We start from the raw sequence: 25446 nt of genomic DNA on the forward strand, positions 1-25446 counted from the left end.
GGGGGGGGGGGGAGTAAGGTACGTGGCGGAAGCGGTGGAAATCAAGGCGGAACTCGCTCAATGTTCTACCTCGGAAAGGCTTTAGAAAAAGCAGTTCGTTTTCCCTACCAAATGCTAGAACATTCTGCACGTATTTGAGAGGAAAGTATTGATTAACGTGGGGCAGGACGGCCAGCTCTTCCGGGGTATGGTTCCCGCGCTTGGTGAACGCGTCCTGCCAACTTCCAGCCATGAACACTTCTCCATAGAACCCTTGAGATCTCGCCAAGAAGGCAGAAGGGGGTTTCGTGAAAGCGATTCGATAGGCCTTGACCCTTTGGAAGTGTAGAGGCTTCGGCTCCTCAGCTGGAAGCTTGTAGACCGCGGACCGATTCGGTGCCGCTCGGAAGAAGGTGAATGAAGAGTAGTAATCCTGGTCCTGTGGATGCTTTGCAAAATGTGGTGTGTGTACAGGCCTTTTGAACAAGTCAAGCTGCAGATCCTGGCAGAATCTCTCGTCGAACCCGTCGTGTCCGTATAACATGGAGGCAGAGGGTGGGGTAGCGGAGAGGGCTTCCCACTTCTTCACGAACAGCTGCCGTATTCTTTCGATCGAGTGGCGGGTGTCGAAGTAGGGTTCAGACTCAAAGAGAGAATTGGACGTGAGAAAGAGGTCCAATGCGATGCCTGGGGTTGCATGACGTAAGGTCGTCATATGGGCACAGGAAGTCGGCGTCGTGGAGGAGTCGGCGATCCCTGTAATACGAGGGTTGGTCGACGAAACAGGCATAGCCAGAAACTAGATGACGCCGCCTTGTGACTCTCGAGACCTTGGCCGATACAATGTTGAACTCTGTGGGTCTAGGGGTAGAGGCTATCGACAACAAGGAGGAGAAAGCACACATGGTGATGGTTCGTCTGGACCCGTCTGCGGCAAATCCAGAAACTCTAGCCACATCCCATCCTGTCGGGCGAAGCTAGGAGTAGACTGTCAGCCCATATAACTCTTCTTCTTATCCGCTCCGCCCCGAGAAATCACCTGCCTCCCAATCTCCAGAATACTCCGGTTGGACAATGCCCAAAATGCGATAGAGTTCATCGATCTTATCCACAGTGATCGCCCTGATGTGAGATCTTTCATCGAATATGACGAAGAAATCCCAGTTGCTCTTAGTGCCAGGGCACTCTTCATTTTTGTACGCTTTGCTGCCGCCGATGGCGAAGTATACAAAACCTTGCGCAGTGAGGATTTCCTCATCGACCCGAAAGTGTTCCATGACCTCGAGTAAGGGGCCAAGCAGTCCGAATCGAGTGTCGTAGTCAAAGCCAACTGGCATTTGGGCTGCCAGACTATCAGGCCATTGTTAAGGGACCTTGCAAAATTCAACCGGACGGCCAAACAGAGAGCAAGCCCCGTAAATCCCGTAGGTCCCGTGGCCTGCTGCAGGTTTCCGTTCATGCAGTGGGCCACGGACAAAAAAAGGCGGGTGGTGATATACAGTCACCGAGACCGAACCAAACATTTACTCAAGCAATCTTCTACTCGAGTAGCGATTCGGTGGATGCGTTGAGTCCGCAGTGCTCTTGTACCATCTGCCAAACATCAAGTAGTATCACTTTCATGGTGAACCCACAACCGTGAGGGCACACCTGAGGACACACGTGGCCCGCCCTAGCTTACCCAATGTAGTAACACTGCCTTATTTTTAGTCTTACAATACCTTTCAGTTGTGCAAGTCCACTGTGCCCGCCTCATTCTAGTGTTTGCTCGACCCTTGCTGTTAAGTATCACTGCGTTGGGATTCCCAGTCTAGCAGACTACTCGAGTGATACACGCACGGTAAGATATGCTCAGCCGGTACGTCCTTATAAGAGGTCATGTGCACTGGCAAGGGGAATTTTGAGGTGCGTACGCACTATCAAAATGAAGGAAATGTGAATTATTCTGTCAACTAACGAATGCATTATATGACATGGGCCAATAGTGAGATGTGGTAATAGTACAAGTAGACCCCAGAAACTCCTGTTTCTTACTCTTTAGGAGGATAGACGCAACTGCGTGCCTCCCACCCAGCCTCCGCTTCGCCACGACCCATGTTGCCCATGCCGTGGCCGCCATCAAGATGGGGACCCCCAGTCCCACGGCGATACCGACGCCCAGCCTCCACTTCTTGTGCTCTTCCTTATGGCCGAGCTTCTTCTGCGCATCGAGGAACTTCCCTGCGTAGGATGGTGCCACCATGAACTGGTCTGACAAAATGTACGGTACGTTGTCTTGGGAATTGTGGTACGCCTTCGGATCGGCCGCAGCAGGTAGCCTGATTTCAACCGTGTTCGACACGGTGTTGTAAGGACCGTAGAGTGCGAGGGCGTCGCTGAAGCTGTAGCTGCTGTTGTTATTGGTCTTGCTGCCTCCGTGAGACTCGCTGAGTACGTCCTGGTACAGTTCGCGGACGATACGTCCTGGGTTGAAGATGGCATGTGTCTCCGTCGTATCTGTTGTTCCGCCATGCCTTAAACATTGCGGGATGAGTAATGAGATTCTTGGCTGGTCCGACTTACTGAGTTCCCACCTCACGTCGCCGCCGAGCGCCCAACGAACTGTCACCGGGTCATCCTTGTACCGACCCTGCTTTCTCCAGGAGATGGTGTGGTTGAAATTCTCCATCACGAGCGCTTGTTGGGAACCAGTGTCATGTGAAAGGGGGATAGACCCCTTCGGGATAGTAGCAGTCTGAGTCTGTCGTCCGGCGGTCGCACCATACGAACGATGTGAGGCAAAAAGGTTCATCGGGGCAATCCTTCTCGCTCGGGTCCCAAGCACGAGCGATGGGTACCCAGAGGGCGGATGTGATGGCGAGGATAGCGGCCCTCATTCTCGAGGCTGGAGGCAGAAAAGCTTCGTAGGAGGTCTTGATTCTGGCTTCCGAGCTCGCGAAAAGATTTTGGGAACTCGAAGCTAGGTATATCAGCGCATCAGCGCATCAGCGAGCCGACGTTACATTATCGGAACAATATACCAGCTTGCGACCGTGTAGTCTCTCCGAAACATCGCGCCAAGATCTCGCCAAGATCGCGCTAAGATCTCGTAATGGGTGAGACGTCATACGCCACCAATCAGTGTCCCGCGTTGGTTGTCTGTCAACTCGGCAATAACCACGGTTATTAGGCACCAATCTGCAGCTAAGCACTGCCAGGCGGACGAATCAGCCCATTCGCTATCAGTCGACATAGTGCGCGGATTGTTTCCCCCTCTCTTATGGGCGTATCTCGTAGTCGAGAGGATAACACGTGAAGCCACTCATGTTACGTCTACAGTTGAAGGCCGCGTTCTGATCAAAGGCGCAAACCTTTGATCACAGAGTGCCGACCGCAACCATGAAGTCTGGGACAAACACGGCGTCCAATTTTCGGATGGTGTGTTCAGGAGTATTGTGTTTTTCTAGACAAGAAAAGACTGGAACTAGATTGCAACCTCCCCAGCCTCGACTAAAAACTGGTCTTCCGTTCCACCCCCTCGTTCGGCAATGACAAAAAGCCTCATTGGCAGCTTATACGTATCATAACAATATCTACCCAGTGGGATTCAGAACTGACACGAGCTGAGTTCCTTTCACTACCCCTGAAACCCCCCTTTCCTTCAGCACTCGAGTAAGGACGTTACAGGCACCTGCGGGCGGGCTACAGATTCTCGAATAGTCGCACGGGTCGTTGTCATTCTCACACTGCAAGCAAATAACAGGTGGAATTTCGTTGGCTATCTGATCTCATTGTCCAGTCAAGACTTATCGTGACCTACAGTGCTACTAGTGCAGGTACCCAATGGGCCATCATCACCAAAGCAGGTGTTGGAGCGCTTGGCGCAGACCTGGGAGTTCGCATGGTCAGCTATATTGGTTGTAGCACGAAAGTATGCGTATTGTGTCAGACGTACTCCGGTGATTCCTTGTCTGTGCTGTATCGCAGCGCCGCCGTATACTCCGATGGTGGCAAAGCCAGTGATGGAGGAGAGAATTAAGCGCTTGAATTGCATGGTAGCGATGGATCTACTGAACTGAAGACAAGATGGCTGATATCAGATCTTAAGCTAATGCTGGCGGGCGAAGATAGATGTGGAAATGTAGTTATGAGTAAGATGATAGTCTGCTGAGCATGGCCATGTTCATCCAGATGGGTGGCATCGCCTGCGACCTTTATGTACACAATTGTTGGAAGGCGGGTGCCTCGGTGACTTCGGTGCCCCTTTTGCTCCAGGTCTTGCAACATCCACCCGGCGCAGTTGACTGAATCTCGATCCATAGAGTCATACCAAGCCAAAAGAAGCCGACCCCGATCAAGTCATAACGTTCGATCTCTGACGAGAAGGAGGTTATGATTTTCAAAGTTCTGCCGCCGGCAGAATTGCGTGAAGGACGAGAAGAACTCTCGCCTGACTTTATTGATTGAGCTGACCAACATCAAACTTGGCGACCAGCCAAGACATTAATTCTATAAGACTAATGGGTCCCTTTGACGTTGGTCCGATATCTGACTTATAACCGCATATGCGGCTTAGGTTACCTCGGATGCACTGCCTAGTCTAGCAGCTGATATTTGTTTAACTTTTCCCCATCAAGCTTCCATCGTCTCCGCTCGTCACTGTTAACTCTTGGTTGGGCGGCGTAGCATTACTGGTCAACAAGTGTGGTCACTAACGTACGTCACCCCATAATTGACCCCCCCCCCTATAATTGACCCCCTAATAAAATTAAAGGTATAAATTGACCACTAACTCTAAATAGTTACCATTTCTTTAATTTTAGATTATAATATAATTACTTTTAACCGTAAATATAATAGATATTTTAAAATCCGATTCCTTAATTTTAACTAGGTCTAACCCCTCCCTTGCACGTTATATGCTCTTAATTAATATAAATTTCGAATTTAAGCTAATCTATACCCTTCGCTTCTTTCGTAGCCTTACGAGCTCTAACTTCTCTTTTAAAGACTAGATTTATAATTCCGTATTAATTAATAAATAATCCTTTTCTTAGTATTTTTTTAAATCTTTTTAAATAATTAGCGTTATATAATAAAGTCGCTTTAATTTAATTAATAAAAGTATCGAATTTAACGCTTTAAATTAATACACTTTTTTTAATATTAACTATAATATATTATTAGCTAAAGGAGTTTAGATAAATGTGAGGGCCTTATTTTAACTAGCTAAGGCTTATGTTATCTCTTCCGATCGCTTTCGGTTATTATTTTTAAATAAAAGAGGGCTGGTAAGTGGCTTAGTAGCATATACGAGCTAAAGACCACTACCACGTTAACCACCCTTAATATTCTAAGCCGATAAAGCCTTTTTACGAGCTTTAATATAGTATATAAAAAAGTTTCGTTTATTAATAAAAGCTAAATTCGTTAATAAAGATAAAAAACCGATCTCCTTTTAATAATAAGCTTTTATAAAGGTAAAGACTTTAATATTAAAGGGTTAAAGAATATATAATAAATAAGGGGGGTAAAAATAATAAATAAATATTATTTTAATAATAAAGAGATATAAAATCGTTAGTTATATAACTATTATAACTATTTAAAATAAGTAAACGAGTATCCTTTAAATCGTTTAAGGCGGTTTCTAGTATAAAAACATCTTTGAGCTATTTAATGGCGATTTCGTTATTCGTTTAACCTTTATTACTTGTATCGAACTTTTATCCTTTAAATTTATCGAGCTTTTAAAGGAACTATTACTCTTAGACCGATTTACCTTTATAAATTATTAAAGGAGGGATAGCCCTATTAAGTATTAATATATATTTTAATATAATCGTTTAATACTTTAAACTAGGCTGTTTTTATTAAATAAAACGTAATTTTAAACTACTTATTATAAAGATATTACTTCCTTAACCTTTTAAAATACCGTGCTCGTTTTTATTATACTTATTTTTAAGTTTAATAACTTAAATTTAAAATATACGTAATTTAATTAAAAACTAAGACTTAATTACCTTAATTAATACCCTATTAATACGCTAAGAGTCGATACGACGTTGCCTTTTTGTCCGTAAGGCTAGGTGACGTCGAAGGAACAACTTTATCTAGTTTTTACCCAATAGTATAGGGTTGCTATAAAGGGTTAAAACGCGCTAAGCTAGTTCCTTAATTTGCGTATGCATTAATGTGACGCTAAGGGCTTTTTAAGTTAAAATCTAGTCTGTTAGATACTTCTCTTAAACTATAGAGAGCTTTTAATAAGTATATTTTAATTCTCGACGTGATTATTAACCGTAAAGTTAACTAATAAAAGTAGACCGTAAAATACCTTAATAAAAGATAGCCTTATAAATAGATTTACCGCTTGCCGTATTTTAAATGGCGGTAAAGATATCGTTTTTAATATATAAACGTATTATTAATAAATTAATATATATTTAAAAGAATGAAATAATTCGGATCAGAATTCGTTAAGAAATCTCTTTTTAAATCGAAATAGCGGTGAAACGTGGTGGAGGTCGACAGGGGGGTCAATTACAGGGGGGGGGAGGGGTCAATTATAAGGTGACGTACGTTATCCAAGGTCATGCAAAGTCCTCAATCCACACAACAGCTTGCATACCACGAAAGAATGGTGGCTTATACGGGTTGAAGTATAACCCATGCCGCTGCAGACCAGGACGAAAAGGGGTTAAGCATCGTCATTTGCCTATTCCATGGTAGCCGAGGAAAATATTTTTTCGTCTCATCCTAGATAGCCATGTTGAAAATGAGAACAAAATACAAAAGTGTGACTTTGAAAAGGAAGGAGAATAGCCTTAGAGGCTTGTAGAGTAACACTGAGAAGGCTTGCGTCTCCCCGAAGCTTCGTATCAATACAAATAGCTTACAAAGTAACGCCGCCAAGATCCGAGTCCCTCCGAAGTTTTGCTCGAAAGGGAATTAGGATATGGAACAAGACTGAACGCCATGAGTATAAAAGCTCGAGCAGGTACGATGGAAGGGTTGTCGGAGAGTCCCCAAACACAACAAATTCAGCACTACCTTCCCCAAATCCAGTTTTTTCATTGATTCAAACCTGTATCACCGGACCCTTAAGACCTTGACCCTCAAACTCCTTTCTTGATCTCTAGGGTATTTACTTTCTGACAACAACATGGTAGGCGCCGCTGATGTCATCGGTCTGATTGCCGATGTTATGGGCATCTGGACGTTCGTCGGAGACAACCTCGCCCCAAACGAATCGGACCAGTCCATGTAATTATGCGCTAGCCTTGCCCGCATCGTTTTTGACGTAGACTGTCGTTCCAGGTTTATACAACAGCCACAACATGGAGAAGGTGCATAGTGGGGGGTCTTGGGAGTGTCTCATACGTTCGGCTTCCAGCTGATGACTGAAAATGGTTGTCTTCATGAACCCGAAGAGCTGAGCAAGGTGGTTGACAGTAATTTCGCGCTGCATATCCAAGAGCCCCTTTTGGCCCTCAGGGGCTGAAGTCAGTTGTCGACCACCACACAATGATTCTTTGTACTCCTCCAGCTTGGCAATGTGATGAACAATGATACCAAATGGATACCAGAGTTTAACAACTCGTGCTTCTAAGTTGATAGGGGGGATAGTACTTCACTAACAATTGCAGTGTTGCAATGACTTGTTTGGACTGAATGGTCATCTTTTGATGGATTCGATTGAAATAAACTCGAGGGTTGTGGAAGAAATCCGCTTTCGTAAGTTTGATGCGTTCTTTCTCAGACCGTTCGTCGTTCCACTGGTAATCGGTCCCAAGGATCGTGGTTATATTCGCTATAAGCTAAAGCACCCCTCTACGGACCACCCCTTTACGGACCACCGCGTTTCGCGCTATGAACGCGTTAGACCCTTGGATAATAATATGGATTTCTTTTACTACTTTTACCTCTTAACTATATATATTATTATTATTTTATTCGTTTTTTTTTAATTATTTCTCTATATTATCGTTTAATACTTAAAGACGCGCGTAAGCTATAATACGTAACGTAAAGCTCGAACTAAGTATTCGCGAAGCTGTTCGTAGATAAAATACCGACCGATCGTACGTTATCCGGCGCCTAGCCGGTATACCGACGCGATAAGAGCTAAATAAAGACCGGCAGGTATTATTACTATTTTTAAAGACTTAATTAGCGAATTAAGTTATCGGCTAGGCTAAATTAAGCTTCGCATTAACGCTCGTTAAATTTAAATATATAGCTTAACGAATGTTAAACGCTTTCGAGGCGTTTTATATACTAGGGTAACGTTAATATACTCGATTTTTAATTAAAAACGAGTTCGTTAAAGCTATTAAGTTTAAAATAATTAATTATAGCCGCGTTAATAAAATAATTATCGCTAATATTAACGTTTTTTTTAATAGATTTAATACTTTAAAGCTAGTTAATATCCTTTTTAAACGCTTTTATAATATTAATAAAATAAGTATCGGCTAAGGTATTAGCGGTAACTATTAGGTGGTTACCGAAGCCACTAGTTATCTAGCTTTTAAGAAAGACGTCGAGAAAGGGGAATAGATTACTACCCTAGAGTATGTGAGCTATATGTTATAACCCGACCTAAATCATGCGGCCAAAAGGCCCTACCTACCGGCACGGAGCTACTATGCCCCGAACAGGCTACGATACTATAGCTACGGACCGCACCGCCAGCTATATTAATACGAAGCTAGACCTTCCTTAATAACGAGTAACGATAATACTATTACGCCTAGTAATAAAACGAATACGCCTATAAAATAACGGCGATTATTAATAAATTACGTGGCACGGTAAACGTTTAAGCGAGATTACTAAGTAGTATAAAACGTAATTAAGAGAGATTATTAAGTAGCGTAAAGCGTAATTAAGAAAGATTACTAAATAACGTAGAACGTAATTAAAAAAGATTATTAAGTAGCGCGGAGCGCGCTTAAACGAGATTACTAAGTAACGATAGATTAATAAAAAAAGATTAAATATATAATTATAAATATTCTTTATATATTTTACATAAATACTTTTTATTTTAATAATTAATTTAAATATTAATCTTAATTTATTAATAAAATAAATAATTTTAATAAAACTATTATAAATATCTTTAAAATTTACGCACTTTAATTACCTTTGTTTTTACGAGCTATTACTTACTATATTAATAAAAGCGACTTTTATCGCACGTTTAAATACTTTCTTATATTATTAATTATTAAATGGGCTTTCTAATACGTACGTACGCTGCGTAGGGGTTAAGACGGTACTTATATTCTATTTATCTCCTCTATTTATTAATTAGCGGGAAGCCGCCAGCGCTCACCTTCTTGTACGAGGGGCTAATAATCCGTGCGTTGCACGTACTTAACGCCCTTTTTAAGAGGTGCTAGAAGCCTTTAAAGTGGCTATTCTAATATTAGCAGTTTTTCTTTTTAAAAAGAAGATCCTTTTTTTCCCCTTTACTCCTTACTTTTTACTTACTTATTATACGAGCGAAGCTTTTTAACGTACGCTTTTATTTATATAATTAGTTTATTCATTGAAATAAGCTATTCGAGGGCTTTATTTAAAGATTTCTTTATAAAAGCGTCCGCCGGGTTATCCCGTCCGTTTATTTAATAGATCTCTATTATTTCCTTTTTTTATACGATTTTCGAAACAATATAATATTAATTATTAATCGCTTTTCGTTTATTATATTAAGCTTTATTAAATATTTATATAAAGACCTTAAATTTATATAAAGGATTATTAGAATTTCTTAAAATCTTAAGCTTTATACGATCTTTTTAAGCGTCGTATTTAATACGATATTGCTGTCAACGTCGGAAATTATTCCGTATAGCTTATTAGCGAATATGTTTCGAGTAACTCTTTTATATTTCGTTAAACTCTAATAAATAATATTACCCTAAATTTCGAATCGGTTTTTTATACGCTCAGTCTTTTAGCTAAGCACGATAAGGTATCCGAGTTAAGAAGTTAAGTCTTTATTATTTACGAACGAGCCGTCGGTAAAGATATATATCTTTATACGTTAGAAGTAAAATGTTACGATCGGCGGGTTAGTCCCCCGCGGGGTAGCATTTAAGGCGTAGAATTAAATAAAAATAACCCGAAGAGTTATTTCCGAAGCTTTTATTTTATAGCGTAATAATTAATTTATACGTATTATAATATAATAACTCTTCGCTTTTATTAAATAAGAGACGTGGGTTCGATTCTTATACTTACTAGATAAGAGCTCTTTTTAATTACCTAGGTAAGATCGCTAGTAAGCAGGTAAAGCCTTGTACGGATTAGTTACCCGTATAAAAGCCTTAGAGTTTCTTTATACCGAATTTAAGTAAATTATATAGTACTAGGGGTTTATCGCCTTAGGCATAAAGGCATACCTTTAGAAAGAGGGTATAGTATTACGATCGGCGGGTTAGTCCCCCGCGGGGTAATACTTAAGGCGTAGAATTGGATAGAAATAACCCGAAAAGTCATTTCTAAAGCTTTTACTTTATGGCGTAGTGGTTAGTCCATACGCACTGTAACATAAAAGGGATATATCGGAGTCTTCGTGTCGAGTTCTCGATCTATTAAACGATTCGGGCGTTTAGGTGTTCGATATCTTCGTCTTTAAGGGCTTATACCTAGGTTATAACCGACAGGTTATACGCTACCTCCGATTAATAGATTAAGGCGATATACGCCCTTTTTATACGCTAAGAAATATATTACTAGTCCTGATCGGTAGTTTTTAGGTTTATAGGTTAGAGCTATTTAGTTTATCCTTTTTATTAAAAAAGGATATCGTACGTTTTTAATAAAATCTTACCTTTATTAAATTTTACAGGCGTATCTTCTATTAAGGTCTCCTTCGGTTTTATACGGAACGCTATTTTTATTAGTTTTTTATTTTTTTTTTTAAAAAAAAGGCTTATAACGAAGCTAAAGGTATTATTAATTTATATAGTAATAATTTCGAAAATTTTCGGGCCGTTATTTATAAAAAATAAATAAGGGTTATATATAAAAACCGTTATTCCTAAGTTTCGTATATAATATTTATAATACGTTTTAAACTAATATAATCCGGATTTTATTAAGCCGTATAATAATAATACGATTTATAAAAACGTTTTTTTAAAGTATTAAAACTCGAGCTCTTTTAAAAGCTTTATATATATTATACGGGTAAGCTTATTATACGATTAGATATATATTTAAGTAATATCCCGTAATTCTTTATAAGCTCCGAAGTTCTAGATAAAGGTCGGTCTTAATACGAATATTAGCTTTTAATTTATTCTTTAAATTATCGGCGATTAAGTAAGGATTTTTTTTTTTCCGTATTTTTATATTTTTAAATAACGAGCCTGGATTTCTTATATAGTTTAGTATTTTTTTTTAAATCTCTTATACGAGCCGGGTTTTAAAGATCCGGTAATTATTATAAACTTTCGGATCGAATCGAATAAACTCGAATACCTTTTATACGGCGAGGTTATTTATTTTTTCCGTATCCGATTCTTAAAAAGGGGTTTCGAAAGCCGTAATTATATTATTTTTCCGGAGCTTAACGGCTAGGTCGTAGTTTTTACGTTTTTTTTAAATAAGGAATATTATTAAGGAGTTATACGGAAATAAATATTTTCGGGGTCGGCCCCGACCTTATTATACGAGAACTTTAAACTATTTTATAATACTAACGTCCTTTACTTCGGAAATAATATCGTCCTTTATTTTAAAAGTAATACCATCCTTACTTTCCGTATTTTTTATAAGTTTTTTAAGTTTTTAAAAATATAGCTTAATTTAAATAACCCGGAACTCTTTTAAGCCGTTTAATATATCAACTCGGACTATACGGTTTTCGATTACGGCGATCGGGTACGGTCTAATCCATCCTCCTTTCTTTCGCTATATAAAAACCTCTGTACGGAACGAGAATATAAAAATATCGTGGATATACGGTCCGCTCCGGGTATTTAAAGCTCGGTTAATATTAACCTTTACCCGGATTTTCCGTAATATCTTTATCGCTTTTCGTACGGCCTCCGCTCTCGCCTGGATTTCCGGCGACGGAGGCGAACTCGTATTAATTCGGGGATATACTCCGAAGATAAAAAGTATCGGAATAAGCTCATTCGGGCCGACAATATTATTTAAGGCTTTTACCGCTATTTAAAGAACCGTCTCCGGGTTTATACGGTTACTTAACTCTTTTTATAAAATATCGTACGCTCGGCGGAGCGGAACGTACGCTCTCTCGATCTTTCCTACTACTTAATAAGTTTCGATTAGTATCTATTTATATATAATTCTTATTACTCGTATATAATCCCGGAACTCCTTTTAAAAATAAGTTTCAGGGTTGTACGAAATATTATTTAAAGGGCCTTAATAAATATATATTTAATATTTATAAAGCGTATTTTAAATATTTTATATATTAAATAACTTTAAAAATATAACTACTTAAAAAAACGTATTAATATTAATAACGTATAATACGTTTTATCCATTAATATATATAATATTAATAACGATCTTATAATTAAAATTATATAAGTTATAAAATAAGAATTTAAACCGCCGTAATACCGGGTCGTACGTTTAATACTAAGAGTAGAATTTCTAAATTTCGTTAAAAATAGAAGTTTCGACGTCGTTATAACTAATATTCTTTAAAAGGTTATATAGCCTCTCCGTACGGGGATATTTAAACCGACGGTAAAATACCGAAACTATACTTCGATAAAGTATACCGTCGTTTCCGTACGATTAATATTAAAGAATAGATATCCCTATTTCTTAATAATTAAAAATATTTTCCCGTCAGCTTATATAATAATATTAAAAATATTATTATAATACGTTTTAAATTTATCGATATTATATAACGATAATAAAAAAAGGGTTTAAGTTTCGAAAATATAATATTTCGTCGTTCTTAATTAATTCCGTATATCGAAGGTATCGATTAATAATACCGGAAATAAGTTACCGAATTTAATCTCGGCCGATCCGGGAGTCTAATCGATTTAAATATCCAGGTTTTCTCGTACATAAACTTCGGCTTAAAGCTTACCAACTATCGAGAGCTATGCGGCACCGGTATCCTAGAGTTTACCCTAATATACCTAATTATACTAGCCGCTTAAATTAAATTAATCCGCTCATATAATAAACTTTAAAAAATAGATATCCTTTTTTATAAGCCAGTAAAAAAACGCAGTATCCATTAAATAAATAATTCCTTATTATATATCCTTTAAATTAATATAGTCGTAATTTTCCTCGTCGTTAAAATCTTTTTACGGTTTTTTTTAATCTTATATAAATATTTCGTATTTTTTTAATATAAAAAGACTCTATTCGATAACCTCGTATATTTAAAAGTATTAGGTTCGTACCCGAAATTATTTTTTAAACGAATAATTTATTAATTAATATCCTTATTTTTAATAAACTCGGCACGTTCTTTTTTAAAACGGCTTATTTTTATATATTAATTTAGGTCGGAACGGTATTATTATCCATTAATTCCGGTTATTAAAGAATGCCGGTTTACTCCCATAAAAGGGTTTATTACCATAAGACGGCCTATTCCCTCTCGTATAATTATTAATAAAACGTTTATTAATTATATACGCTTTAAGGGTTATTTCTAGCGGTAATTCTTCCGTTAAATAACCGGTTATTATTTTTCGGTTTATCGCGGTACTTAACAAAGCTCGGAGGTTAGAAAATAGACCCTCGCACATTAACTACCGGTAGATAAGGGCCGGTTCGAGCTTAGGAACTCCTCGGCAAGCTCATATAATAAAAGTATAGAGGTGCTTTTCTCTTTAAAATTCTACTTCGAGGGCTCGTTATACGCGGGTTAACTTATTAAATAATATTTTTAAAACTTTTAAAAACAACTTCTCGGGGTTTTCTATTTTTAATCGTATAAATATAATATTCGTTTAATCCGTATAGTATTAGGCATAGGTTACCAGGTTATTAAAATATTTATCGAAATCGGTATATATTTAGTCCTATTTTTTATTTAAGCCGATATAATTTAAATAAAAATCTACCGTACGGCCGGCTAAGATATCTAGAAAAATCGCGTAATACTAGTTTTCCGAGATATCTAGTCGGCGGCAGGTCCTAATAAAAAGTCGTACTTTATCGGTAAAAATATTATATAGTACGCCGATATAATCGTTAATCTTCTTTTATATTTTAAAAAATAGAACGATTTTAAAGCTATTTATTTTCCTATTATAAATAATTCGAATTAATAAAATATCGTACGTAATAATATATATCGGGTTAAACGTTTACGTATTAACGTTAAGTATCTAATTAAAAGCGAAGAAAAAAACAATATCTTAAAAAGCTTTAATACCGGGTATACCAGGATACGTAACCGGGAAAGAGGGATACCGGTAATCGGCGTTTAATTATACGGCCGGTTATATCGTATAAGTCTTCCGCGTTTCTTATTTTACTATATAATTTTCGGCCGGTTATTTTATTAAATTCTATACAGTACTCTCTCTTTAAACGGTCGGGGGTCGGCGTCGTTATTTTAGCTTAAGCGATAAAGTACGTCGATATACAGTAAGCTTTACTAATTTCCCGGTTATTATATTATCGTCGGGGGTATCGATTTCGTTCTTTTCTAAATACGTAAAAAAAGTTTTTAAAAACGTACGATTAATATTTTTAAATACCTCTTCTATTTATTTAACGAAATCGTAAGCGAATTATTTCGCAAAGGTATTTTTCGTAATTTTAAAGGAGTAATAATCGTAAAATAATCGTGCGGCGTATATTATTAATTCTTTCTTTATTATTTTAAATAATATCGGGTCCGGCTCGTTATCCCATTTCTCGAGGTCGGTATTTACTTCTAAACCCCGAGTTTTATTCTCATGGTCGCTATAGCTTCTTTGTACGTAATCTCGGGTTCGTCTTTAAGTGCCTCGGACGGCTCGGACGTCTAAAGGACTTTAAGTTATTCGGTATTAAGGTCTTAGCCCGGTTAAAAGGTATTAAGGGTAAACGCCATTATTAAAATATCGTTTAATTAGTTCATATAACGTTATTTTCGGGTATAAAATAATATATAGTTTAGCTAGTCTTCCGACCGTATTATAACTTAATCTCTTTTTTTTAATATTCGTTTTAAAAAAAATAAGATTTAAACTTCGTATAAAAAAAGTAGCTTCACTTTTTTTAAGGATTTAAAAATCCTTTTAAACTATTTAATACGGTCGCCTTACTTATATACTAGCGTAAAACCGTTTTTTTACTCTTATTAATTTATAATTACTTTATATAATTATTAATTAATATTAAATAAGCTTTTTAATATATATATATATACTATATAAAAATTAAAACGATACTTATATTTTATTTATCTTTTCTATTTATTAATTAACGGGAAGCCGCTAACGCTCACCTTCTCGTACGAGGGGCTAATAATCCGTGCGTCGCACGCACGTAACGCCCCCTTTTAAGAGGTGCTAGAAGCCCCTGGAGTGGCTGTTCTAATATTAATATAAACCTTAATACGTTTTATTAAGTTTCTTTTAAAACCTAAATAATATTCGTTATATTTTAATTATTTTTATTCTTATAAATTATTATTTAAACTTTTAAATAATAATATTATAAGAATTATATCTACGTTTAGCCTTAATAATACTGTTCGATAAAAAAAAACTCTTACCGCCACCCCTAATACCTCTTAACGAGACCCTGCTATAAACGTTAATAATAATAATAACGATAACGAACCTACCCGATAAATATTAATTAAATAAATTAAGGAATTTAAATAAAAGAGCGCTAATTATTAATATTACTACGTTAAGCTCGAAAAGGAGCGTAACGAGCTCTTAGTTAAAAGTATCTTAAAATAAATACCTTATAATATTAATAAATTACGCGAAAAAATACGTCTCTTTTATATAACTATTAATATTATTTAAACCCTTATTATATTAAAAAAGGGTATAAAAATTAATACGCTAACTCCTTTTAATAAAATAAGCGGAATATTACGATCGGCGGGTTGGTCCCCCGCGGGGTAGTACTTAAGGCGTAGAATTGGATAGAAATAACCCGAAGAGTTATTTCCGAAGCTTTTACTTTATAGCGTAATAATTAATTTATACGTATTATAATATAATAACTCTTCGCCTTTATTAAATAAAAAATATAGGTTCGATTTCTATACTTATTAAATAGGAGCTTTTTTTAATTACTTAGGTAAGATCGCTAGTAAATAAGTAAAGCTTTATACGAATTAATTACCCGTATAAAAGCTTTAAAGTTTCTTTATACCGAGCTTAAATAAATTATATAGTATTAGGGGTTTATCGCCCCAGGCATAAGGGCATACCTTTAGAGAAAGGGCATAATATTACGATCGGCGGGTTGGTCCCCGCGGGGTAGCACTTAAGGCGTAGAATTGGATAAAAATAACCCGAAGAGTCATTTCCGAAGCTTTTGCTTTATAGCACAATGGTTAGTCTATACGCACTGTAACACGGAAACTTCCGAGGTTTTTTTTATTTAAATTAAAACCTATTAACGATTTTATGAAGGGATGTTTTAAAACGTTACCTAATAAATTATCCACGCCGCCTCGTTTCTTAAAAATAAAGTACTTACTTAATTCGAACCTTACTTAAATAAACTCGTAAAAAACGACTAATAAGTTAAGCTATACCGCGCGGAGGTATAATATATTTTTAAAAATTACGACGGCTTCGAACAAGCCCTTAAATCACTTTTCTAAAACCCCGACGAAAAATAACAGGCGGAAAAGGAACTAGAAACCTTTAAATAAAAAAGATCAGCCGTTTTTTACACAGCCGAATTCCGGCGTATTATAACTCGATTAAATTATACCGAAACTATAAAAATTATAATATATTATTAAGAATTAAAAAATAATATTAAAAATAAACTTAGCCGGTTTAACGCCCTTAATAACTTCTTTTCGTATATAAAACTTATTATTAAAATTAATACTTATATATACAAATAACGCCGCGAGAAATAAAGCGGACTTTAGCGGTAAATTAATTAAACTTAAACTAACACGAAGCAATTATAATAAAATAATTATATACCGCCTAAAGATATTACGGCGTATAATTATTATAATAAACTTATAAACCTCGACGTTATTAAATATAATAAATAAAATAAAAAGTTACGCGGCACTTACTATAATTATTAAAAATTAAGATATTATATTTAAAAATATTAAGTATTAAAGAAAGATTTTTAACGAATTTTAAACGAATAATATATTAACGTTATTAAAGTAAAAAACACTTTTATAATAATTATTAAAAATAATAACGCTACTATTAAATATAATAACTTATCTTGAATAGCTTATTATAATAATAAATATATTTCTTATTTAACGGATAAAAAAAGTACGGGATAGTTCTTTAAAGCTTTAAAAAATAAGAAGGACTATAGCCGAAATATCGTAATAACGCGAAAGGAATAATCCCTACTTTATAACGAAAACAGTAATTTAATAAATAATATTACGGGCTAGTTAAAATAACCTATAAACTATAAACGCTTAATAAGTACGTTAATAAACGAGTTAATAAACGAGATCGTTAAATTCAAAAACCTTAGAATTAATAAATAATTAATTATTCCTAATATTCCTTACTTTAACTCAAAATATTTACGTTAAATACTTATTACGGCCGGGTTTAATTAAAGAATTTATAATAATTACGCCGTAAAGGATAACCTACAAATCTCCTTTATATATAAAAGATATTTTATATTTTTATAAATTTTATATATATATAACGTTTATATAAAATACTTCGTAAAAAAACTCGAGTATAAATAGTTCCTTTAAAAGATTAATAAATAACTTATCACGTAACCGTACCCGGACTATTCTATCGAAAAAATCCGAACATTAATCCCTGACGGATAACGCGCGTACTTACTAATATAAAAAAACTTATAATAGTTACGATAGTATTATTTAAAAAAACGAAATTAAAAGGAGTATTTCGAAAACTAATACTTTAAATACGCCTAGGAAAAATCGCGAACTTATAAACGTTTAAAAGAAAGCGCTTAATACTTTTAAAATATATAGGTATATATTTAATAAAAGAACCCCCTTACTATATGAAAGAATTTATAAAACGTTTATAAATTACCGCGAACTTAATAAACTTTCGAATTATAAAAAAAACCGAATCTTAAGTATTAGGAATAACACTTTATACGAAGAGAAGTATAAAAATACCCCTACTAGTATATTAAAAAACGCCCTATAAAAAACAAAAAAAACGATAACGATAACACGAAGATAAATTATAAAAAGTTATTAATTACCTATAAGAGTAGCGTTTAAAAAACAGACGTCGCTTATTATAAAAGGATAATAAAAGGCGGACTAAGATAAGTCCTTATACTAAATAATAGATAATCGAGCTATTTATAAATATATTATATTAATAATAAATATAAAAAAAGTTTATATTAAAGCTTTCCTCGATAACGAAATATAAAAAAACTATATTTTATTACGAATTATTAATTACTTTATACTCGAATAATAAAAGAAAAACGCCTTATACCGATTTAAAACTATTAATAAAGGATTTATAACTTATAACAATAAAGAAGTACGGAAAGAAATCGCGAACTTTTTAATCGATATCAAAAAACGTTATAAATAAATCACGTATAATATCACAGACGTCGCAAGATACGATATAATTTTAAAGATACCCTAATTACGGGTAAATAATTTTAAAATTAATTAAAAAATAAGTTAATTTTAATAAAATATACTAAGAAAAGGTTTAATTAATAAATAACGGTTTAAAAGGCGACCCTTTAATAAACTTAAAATCTTTAAAGTATATATTATTATTAAAAAACCTAAGCCGAACGTTATAACGATTATATTAAAAAACTACCAATAATTCGAAGCTCTTTTTAATAAAAAATTAAAAATAGGCTTACCGTTTTATATATAATAAAATTATAAAATACCCTTTAAGAATAGAAAAGAACCCCTATTTATACCTATATATAAACTTAACTAAGAGTATAAATAAACCCTAAAAAAGTATATTACGGAAAATCTCGAAAAAAAGGTTATACAACTATCTACGTCGCTAATAGGCTTCTTTATCCTTTTCGTTTTAAAAAAAAATAAAAACGGGAAACCTAAGTAACGTATATATATCAATTATTAAAAACTTAACGAAATTATTATTAAAAACCGATACCTTTTTTTTTTAATCGGCGATTTATAAAATAAATTATTATACGTTAAAATTTTTATAATATTCGACCTTTTTAATATATATAACTTAATCCGAATTAAAAAAGGAAAAAAATAAAAAACCGCGTTTTAAACTAAGTACGGCTATTTCGAATATTAAGCTATATTATTTAATTTAATTAATATATTAATTAATTTTTAATTTATAATTAATTATATTTTATAAAAATACTTCAATAAGTTTATTATAATATACCTCGATAATATTCTTATTTATTCTGAGAATAATAAATAATACCGAAAGTATATAAAACTAATATTTTAAAAGCTATAAAATATTAATTTATTAATTAATTTAAAAAAAGCGAATTCTATTAATGATTTATTACCTTTATAAAATATATAATATTTTTAAGCGAAATTCGAATAAAACCTTTAAAAATTTTAATAGTTAAAGAATAGTTTACGCTTATAAGCGTTATAAAAGTTAAATCTTTTTTAAAATTAATTAATTATTACTAGATTTTCGTTCCCGGATTTAATAAAATAACGACACCCTTAATAAACTTAATAAAAAAAGATAAATTATTTTAATAAATAAAGAAAAAAAATAAGGCCTTTTATAATATTAAAAAGCGAATTTTTAATAAACTAATATTTCGCGTAATAAACTCGTTTAAGCCTTTTAAAATCGAAACTGACGTATCGAACTATACGATGAGGAATAACTTAATTAACGAAACGATAACGGAAAATCACACCCGGTCGCATTCTTTTCGAAAAAGCTTAATAAATTAGAGCTTAATTATTAAATTTATAATAAAAAATTAATAATTATTATTAACGCTTATAAAAAATAAAGATATAATTTTAACGAAATAATAAAACTAATTAAGGTTTATACCGATTATAAAAACTTTATAACGTTTATTATTATTAAAAAATTAAATAAATAATAAATATAATAGTTTAAGTTTTTATTAAAATTTAACCTTATTATTATCTATCGGAAAAGTAGCGAGAACGGTCGCGTTAACGTATTAAGCCGACGACTAAACTATTAAAAAAAGGTCCCGCTTAAAACGCGAACTATCCTTATTTATAACCAGGACGGTAACCTTATACCGTTAAAATAATTAAATGTTATAAACTATATCTAATATAATAATAATTAGGTTACTAAGTTTTGATAACTTAATTAAACCCCCGACCCCGCGAACTATTTTAAAAATTACTTCGAAAACTACGACGGTCTTACCTTCTACCGAAACAAGATCTATATCTTTAAACGGTATCGCGAAGACTTTATTAAGGAATTTTATAAATACCTTATATATAAATATTAAAAAATATTTAAAACTTAGAAACGAATTATTAAATAATTCGATTATAAAAATCTTAAGCTAATCGTAACTAAGGTAATTAATAAATATAACCTCTATAATAAAGCTAAAGCTATTCGACACCGGTTATATAAAGAATTACAACTAATCTCGCTATTAAATAAAATATAAAAAACTATTATACTTAACTTCGTTATTAAGCTACCCTTATTAAAAAAACCTTTAACTAAGATCGATTACGATAATATCCTAATAATTACGAATAAACTTACGAAATATACTTATTTCCTACCGTATAAAGAATTTAGCGATATTAACGACTTAGTGTACATATTCTTTCAAATAATCGTTAATTAATACGGGTTACTTAAAACGATTATTTCTAATAAAAATAAATTGTTTATTATTAAATTTTAAAAATTGTTTATAATATAATTTAGTATTAAATATAAACTATTTACGGCTTACCACCCCTAAAAGAATAAATAAATCGAGCGGATAAATTAAACTTTAAATAATACCTATATTATTATATTAATTACGAATAAAATAATTAAATATAATTATTATTTATAACTTAATTTATTTATAATAACGTAAATAACGAAGTTACGCGTATTTTATTATTCCGAACGAACTATAAATACGATTTAAAAATTATTAAAAAACCTTTAAAAAAAGAGTTAATATTAATTACGACTATATAAATCGAAAAATTAAAAAAACTCTAAATTATATTATAATAAGACCTTACCTTTTTTTAATAGCGAATAAAAAAATACGCCGATTAAATAAGGTTAAAAAGATTAATTTTTAAAAAAGGAAAAAAAGTTTACCTCTTATAATAAAATATTAAAATAAAATAATTAAACGATAAATTAGATTTTAAAAAGATTAAATTATTTAAAATTATAAAAATTATTTTAAAAATTAATTACCGATTATTATTATTTAAAATAATACGGATATACTTTATATTTTATATTTTATTACTCGAGCTAGCGGCCGAAGAAAACCTTAATCGATATATAACTAGAAGTCGAAATAGATTAATACGAATACGAAGTCGACGGAATTATTAAAAAAAAAAGAAAAAACGAAGCTTTTAATACTTCGTTTAATAAAAAGGTTATTTATTAAAAAATAATACCTAAGAACCTAGGAAATACTTAGCGAATATTGTTAAAGAGCTACGGATGTTTAAATAATAACCTCGGGAATCGGTTTAAAAGAGAAGTTGGTCGCGTTTTAATTAATAATATTAAAACCCTTTTAAGCCTGAACGGCTATAACGGTTTTAGACTCCCGGCGCTCTTACTCTTCTAATTCGTCTAGGGAATATAAGCCACGCTGTATTAATTTAACCCCTTAGGTACAAGCTATTTCTTTTTGTTTACGGAGATAAATAAGGCGAGCGACGGCCTCGTTAGTCTGGCGTTAAAGCTCTAGGAAATAAGCCTTTGCGATGGACTCTTCCCGAGACAGGCGGTCGTGCTCGTTTTATATATATCGTAAAAAAAATAATAAAACCCCGGTATTATTATATATATAATTAGTACGAGTATATTTTTTATATTTATTAATACCTTTTATTATTATATAAAATTACCTCTTTACGAAGTAATAATTATAAGGTATAACTTTAAAATTAAATTTAGAAAAAGCTTCGACGAAATCTGTACAACGAACGGTGAAGGAACGATTAGGCTTAATTCGAAATTTTTCGACGTAATTATTTATAATAAGTATATATTATAATAAAAATAATAAGGAAGGAAGAATTTATTATAAACTATAATAATAAATGGTTAAAGTATTTATAAAATCGATATTTTAAGGATAAAATAATTAAAAGAAAAAGGATAATATTATAACCCGACTTAAATTATACGGTTAAAAGGCCCCACCTACCGGTACGGAGTTATTATACCCCGAATAGGTTACGATATTATAGCTACGGACCGTACCGCCAGCTATATTAATACGAAGCTAAACCTTCTTTAATAACGAGTAACGATAATACTATTACGTTTAATAATAAAACGAATACGCCTATAAAGTAACGGCGATTATTAATAAGTTACGTAATACGGTAAACGTTTAAGCGAGATTATTAAATAGCGTAAAACGTAATTAGGAGAGATTACTAAATAGCGTAAAGCGTAATTAAAAGAGATTACTAAGTAGCGTAAAGCGTAATTAAAGGAGATTATTAAGTAACGCGGAGCGCGTTTAAACGAGATTATTAAGTAACGACGAATTAATAAAAAAAGGACTAAATATATAATTATAAACGTTCTTTATATATTTTATATAAATACTTTTTATTTTTATTAATTAATTTAAATATTAATTTTAATTTATTAATAAAGTAAATAGCTTTAACGAAACTATTATAAATACCTTTAAAGTTTACGCACTTTAATTACTTTTATTCTTACGAGCTATTACTTATTATATCGATAGAAGCGACTTTTATCGCACGTCTAGATACTTTTTCGTATTATTAATATAAACCCCAGTACGTCTTACTAGGTTTTTTTTAAAACCTAGATAGCGTTCGTTATATTATAATGGGGTAGCCCTCTCGCCGCTGGTTATTTTTAAAGGGGCCGATATTTAAAGCTAGTGGTTTCTAGATTAAAACGGCTATTTTTAAGATAACTAGCGGTTTAAGCATCGTTTAAAAGGTAGACTAATAATCTTATAGTATTAGATTAGATTTAAAATATCTTTATTTCTTATATTTAATCTCGTTATAATAATAAATAAGTTGTTTTAATTTATAACGGCTATAATTTATATATAAATAAAAAATTTCTATAGCTTTATTTTATTAATAAAATATAGCTCGTTTTTTATAAGTTATATTATAATTATATCGTATAAGTTTTAAATATAAGGGTTTTTAAGCTATTAAAGAAAAGGTTAAAAATCCTTTTAAAAGTATATTTAAACGCGGTTTTTAAACTTAAACCTATTAAATTAAATATATTAAAAGTATACCGCTAGGTTAAAATTAACGTTTTAATTCTTTTAACGATTTAAAATATTTAGAAAATAGTTAAGATTTATCCACGGAATTAATCGAAACCTTTATTATTAAAATATATTATTTTAAAAGATAAAAGTATCGCTCGACTACGTTTAAAGCTACCACTTATAATTAATAAAAAATCGACGCTTAATTTCGTCGCCGAATTAGCCTTAACGCTTATTAAAGCACCTTTTAATAATTAAGTATTAAAAAATAATAATCGAAAATTAGTTACTATAAACCTTATTTTTAATGTCTTTTTTAAAAAACTCTTTATTATAAGGCTAATAAGGCCTATAACGAATAAATTAATAAAATCGCGAGCCTCGAGGCTTAAATTAATTATTTTTAAATTAAAGTTAATAAAAAGACTACTAAGATACGTTAAAAGGTAAAAATCGCACCGGGATAGCGATTTATTCGTATGGCTGATATACGACGAGCTAAGCGGAGGCTAAGGGGTAGGGTCGTATTTAAGGACGAATCCACCGACGTTAAGGTGTTAAGTAGGCCGTAGAACGATATAAAAGAAATAAAAGACGATAAAACGGAGATAAAAGACTATATTATTATTAAAAATACTAGAAAATAGCATGTCCTGACTAATTTTAGCTATAGAAATGACTTGAATTAAAAGGGTGTGTTTGGTGGGTTTTCTAGTCCGCGAAGGGGTGGTCCGTGGAGGGGTGCTTTAGCTTAGTCTTTTGAGCACGAGCCGCTCTTCCCTTACGTGCTTCTGTCAGATCAAAAGGCCCATGCCAACGTCGTGAATGGATCTGGACGTCCCCTGTGTCTTGGAATTCAACCTCTTGATGTATGACTGGCGGGAGTTCTTTCTTTTCATCATCATCATCATCATCATCATCAGCATCATCACGCTGGATAGCTTCTGCCGGGCATGCTGTGTCGATAGGGTTGATAGAGCTTGTGTTGCCATCCGAGTTTTCGGACCCCTCATCTTCAGTGCCTGACCATTCTGCTTTTACTTTGCGAGCAATGAAACCAACATCCTGGGCGAGCTGCTTGAGGAGTTGATTCGGCGTATCTGAACTGACCCTCAAGCTGCCTGATTCAAACTTATCAGAACCAGACTCAAGTGTACCAACGCGGTTGCGAGATTTATCCTTGCGTGCTCCATCTAGCATTGAACTCTTCTTCGGTGTCTTCATCAATGATGTGAGAGTTGCATCGTGGACATACGTGGATTCCGAAGTTCAAAAGGTTGGTATGGCTAGCACCAGTGACGGTACATGTGGCCCCTGTAGCTTCACTGCTCCTGGAAGGTTTGGTAGGGGATTTCCTTGAACTTCCCAATGAAGAGTGTCCCATTTCCCCAGTCGCCGTGCCCGGGTCGCTGCCACTTCTACTCGGCTCCATTGTTGGTGGATGAGGTATTGGAGGCTCCATGCTACTCGTAATTCGAAAGTCGCATGTTTCTGGGACAATCGAAGGAGTGCCCTCGATGCTAAAGCTCAGCCCAGCACCCATAATCTACGCCCGACCAAAGTGGCGGTATGCGTCAGATCATTAATTGACGCATTCGACCCCGCCTTGGCCGCTATCCGATACACATCATTGGAGACGGTCTTCTTCTGATGATGGTCAGCAGCGAACTGGTCGAATCGACACTTGCAACGGGGTGACAGAAACTTGACACTGCGGCGAGGGTCTTACTTGGCATTGCGTTGCTCCTCGTCTAGTCCAGGCTACGAACTCCGCGACAGGTACGGCTCTTTGTTTTCGCTGTCATGACGAGGAATCTACATGATGATGCATTAAGATAGAGATGGAATGCG

At 33.8% G+C, this 25446-nt stretch overlaps 3 protein-coding genes across 3 annotated transcripts; 1 reads left to right on the top strand and 2 right to left on the bottom strand.

Moving 5' to 3' along the window:
• Positions 1–822: 822 nt before the first annotated feature.
• Positions 823–1268, top strand: PG994_013613 (uncharacterized protein; the record flags this gene model as incomplete). Its single annotated transcript, XM_066865022.1, has 2 exons — positions 823–905; positions 1037–1268. 2 exons carry the CDS (start codon positions 823–825, stop codon positions 1266–1268), a joined length of 315 nt encoding a protein of 104 aa, XP_066709983.1.
• A 659-nt stretch (positions 1269–1927) lies between these two features.
• Positions 1928–2647, bottom strand: PG994_013614 (uncharacterized protein; the record flags this gene model as incomplete). Its single annotated transcript, XM_066865023.1, has 1 exon — positions 1928–2647. One exon carries the CDS (start codon positions 2645–2647, stop codon positions 1928–1930), a length of 720 nt encoding a protein of 239 aa, XP_066709984.1.
• A 21659-nt stretch (positions 2648–24306) lies between these two features.
• On the bottom strand, positions 24307–24795 carry PG994_013615 (uncharacterized protein; the record flags this gene model as incomplete). Its single annotated transcript, XM_066865024.1, has 1 exon — positions 24307–24795. One exon carries the CDS (start codon positions 24793–24795, stop codon positions 24307–24309), a length of 489 nt encoding a protein of 162 aa, XP_066709985.1.
• Positions 24796–25446: the final 651 nt, after the last annotated feature.

Source organism: Apiospora phragmitis, assembly GCF_038363925.1.
Source record: "Apiospora phragmitis strain CBS 135458 chromosome Unknown utg000011l:1.0-3236445.0:1.0-3240683.0, whole genome shotgun sequence".
In the NCBI taxonomy this organism is placed as follows: Eukaryota; Fungi; Ascomycota; class Sordariomycetes; order Amphisphaeriales; family Apiosporaceae; genus Apiospora; species Apiospora phragmitis.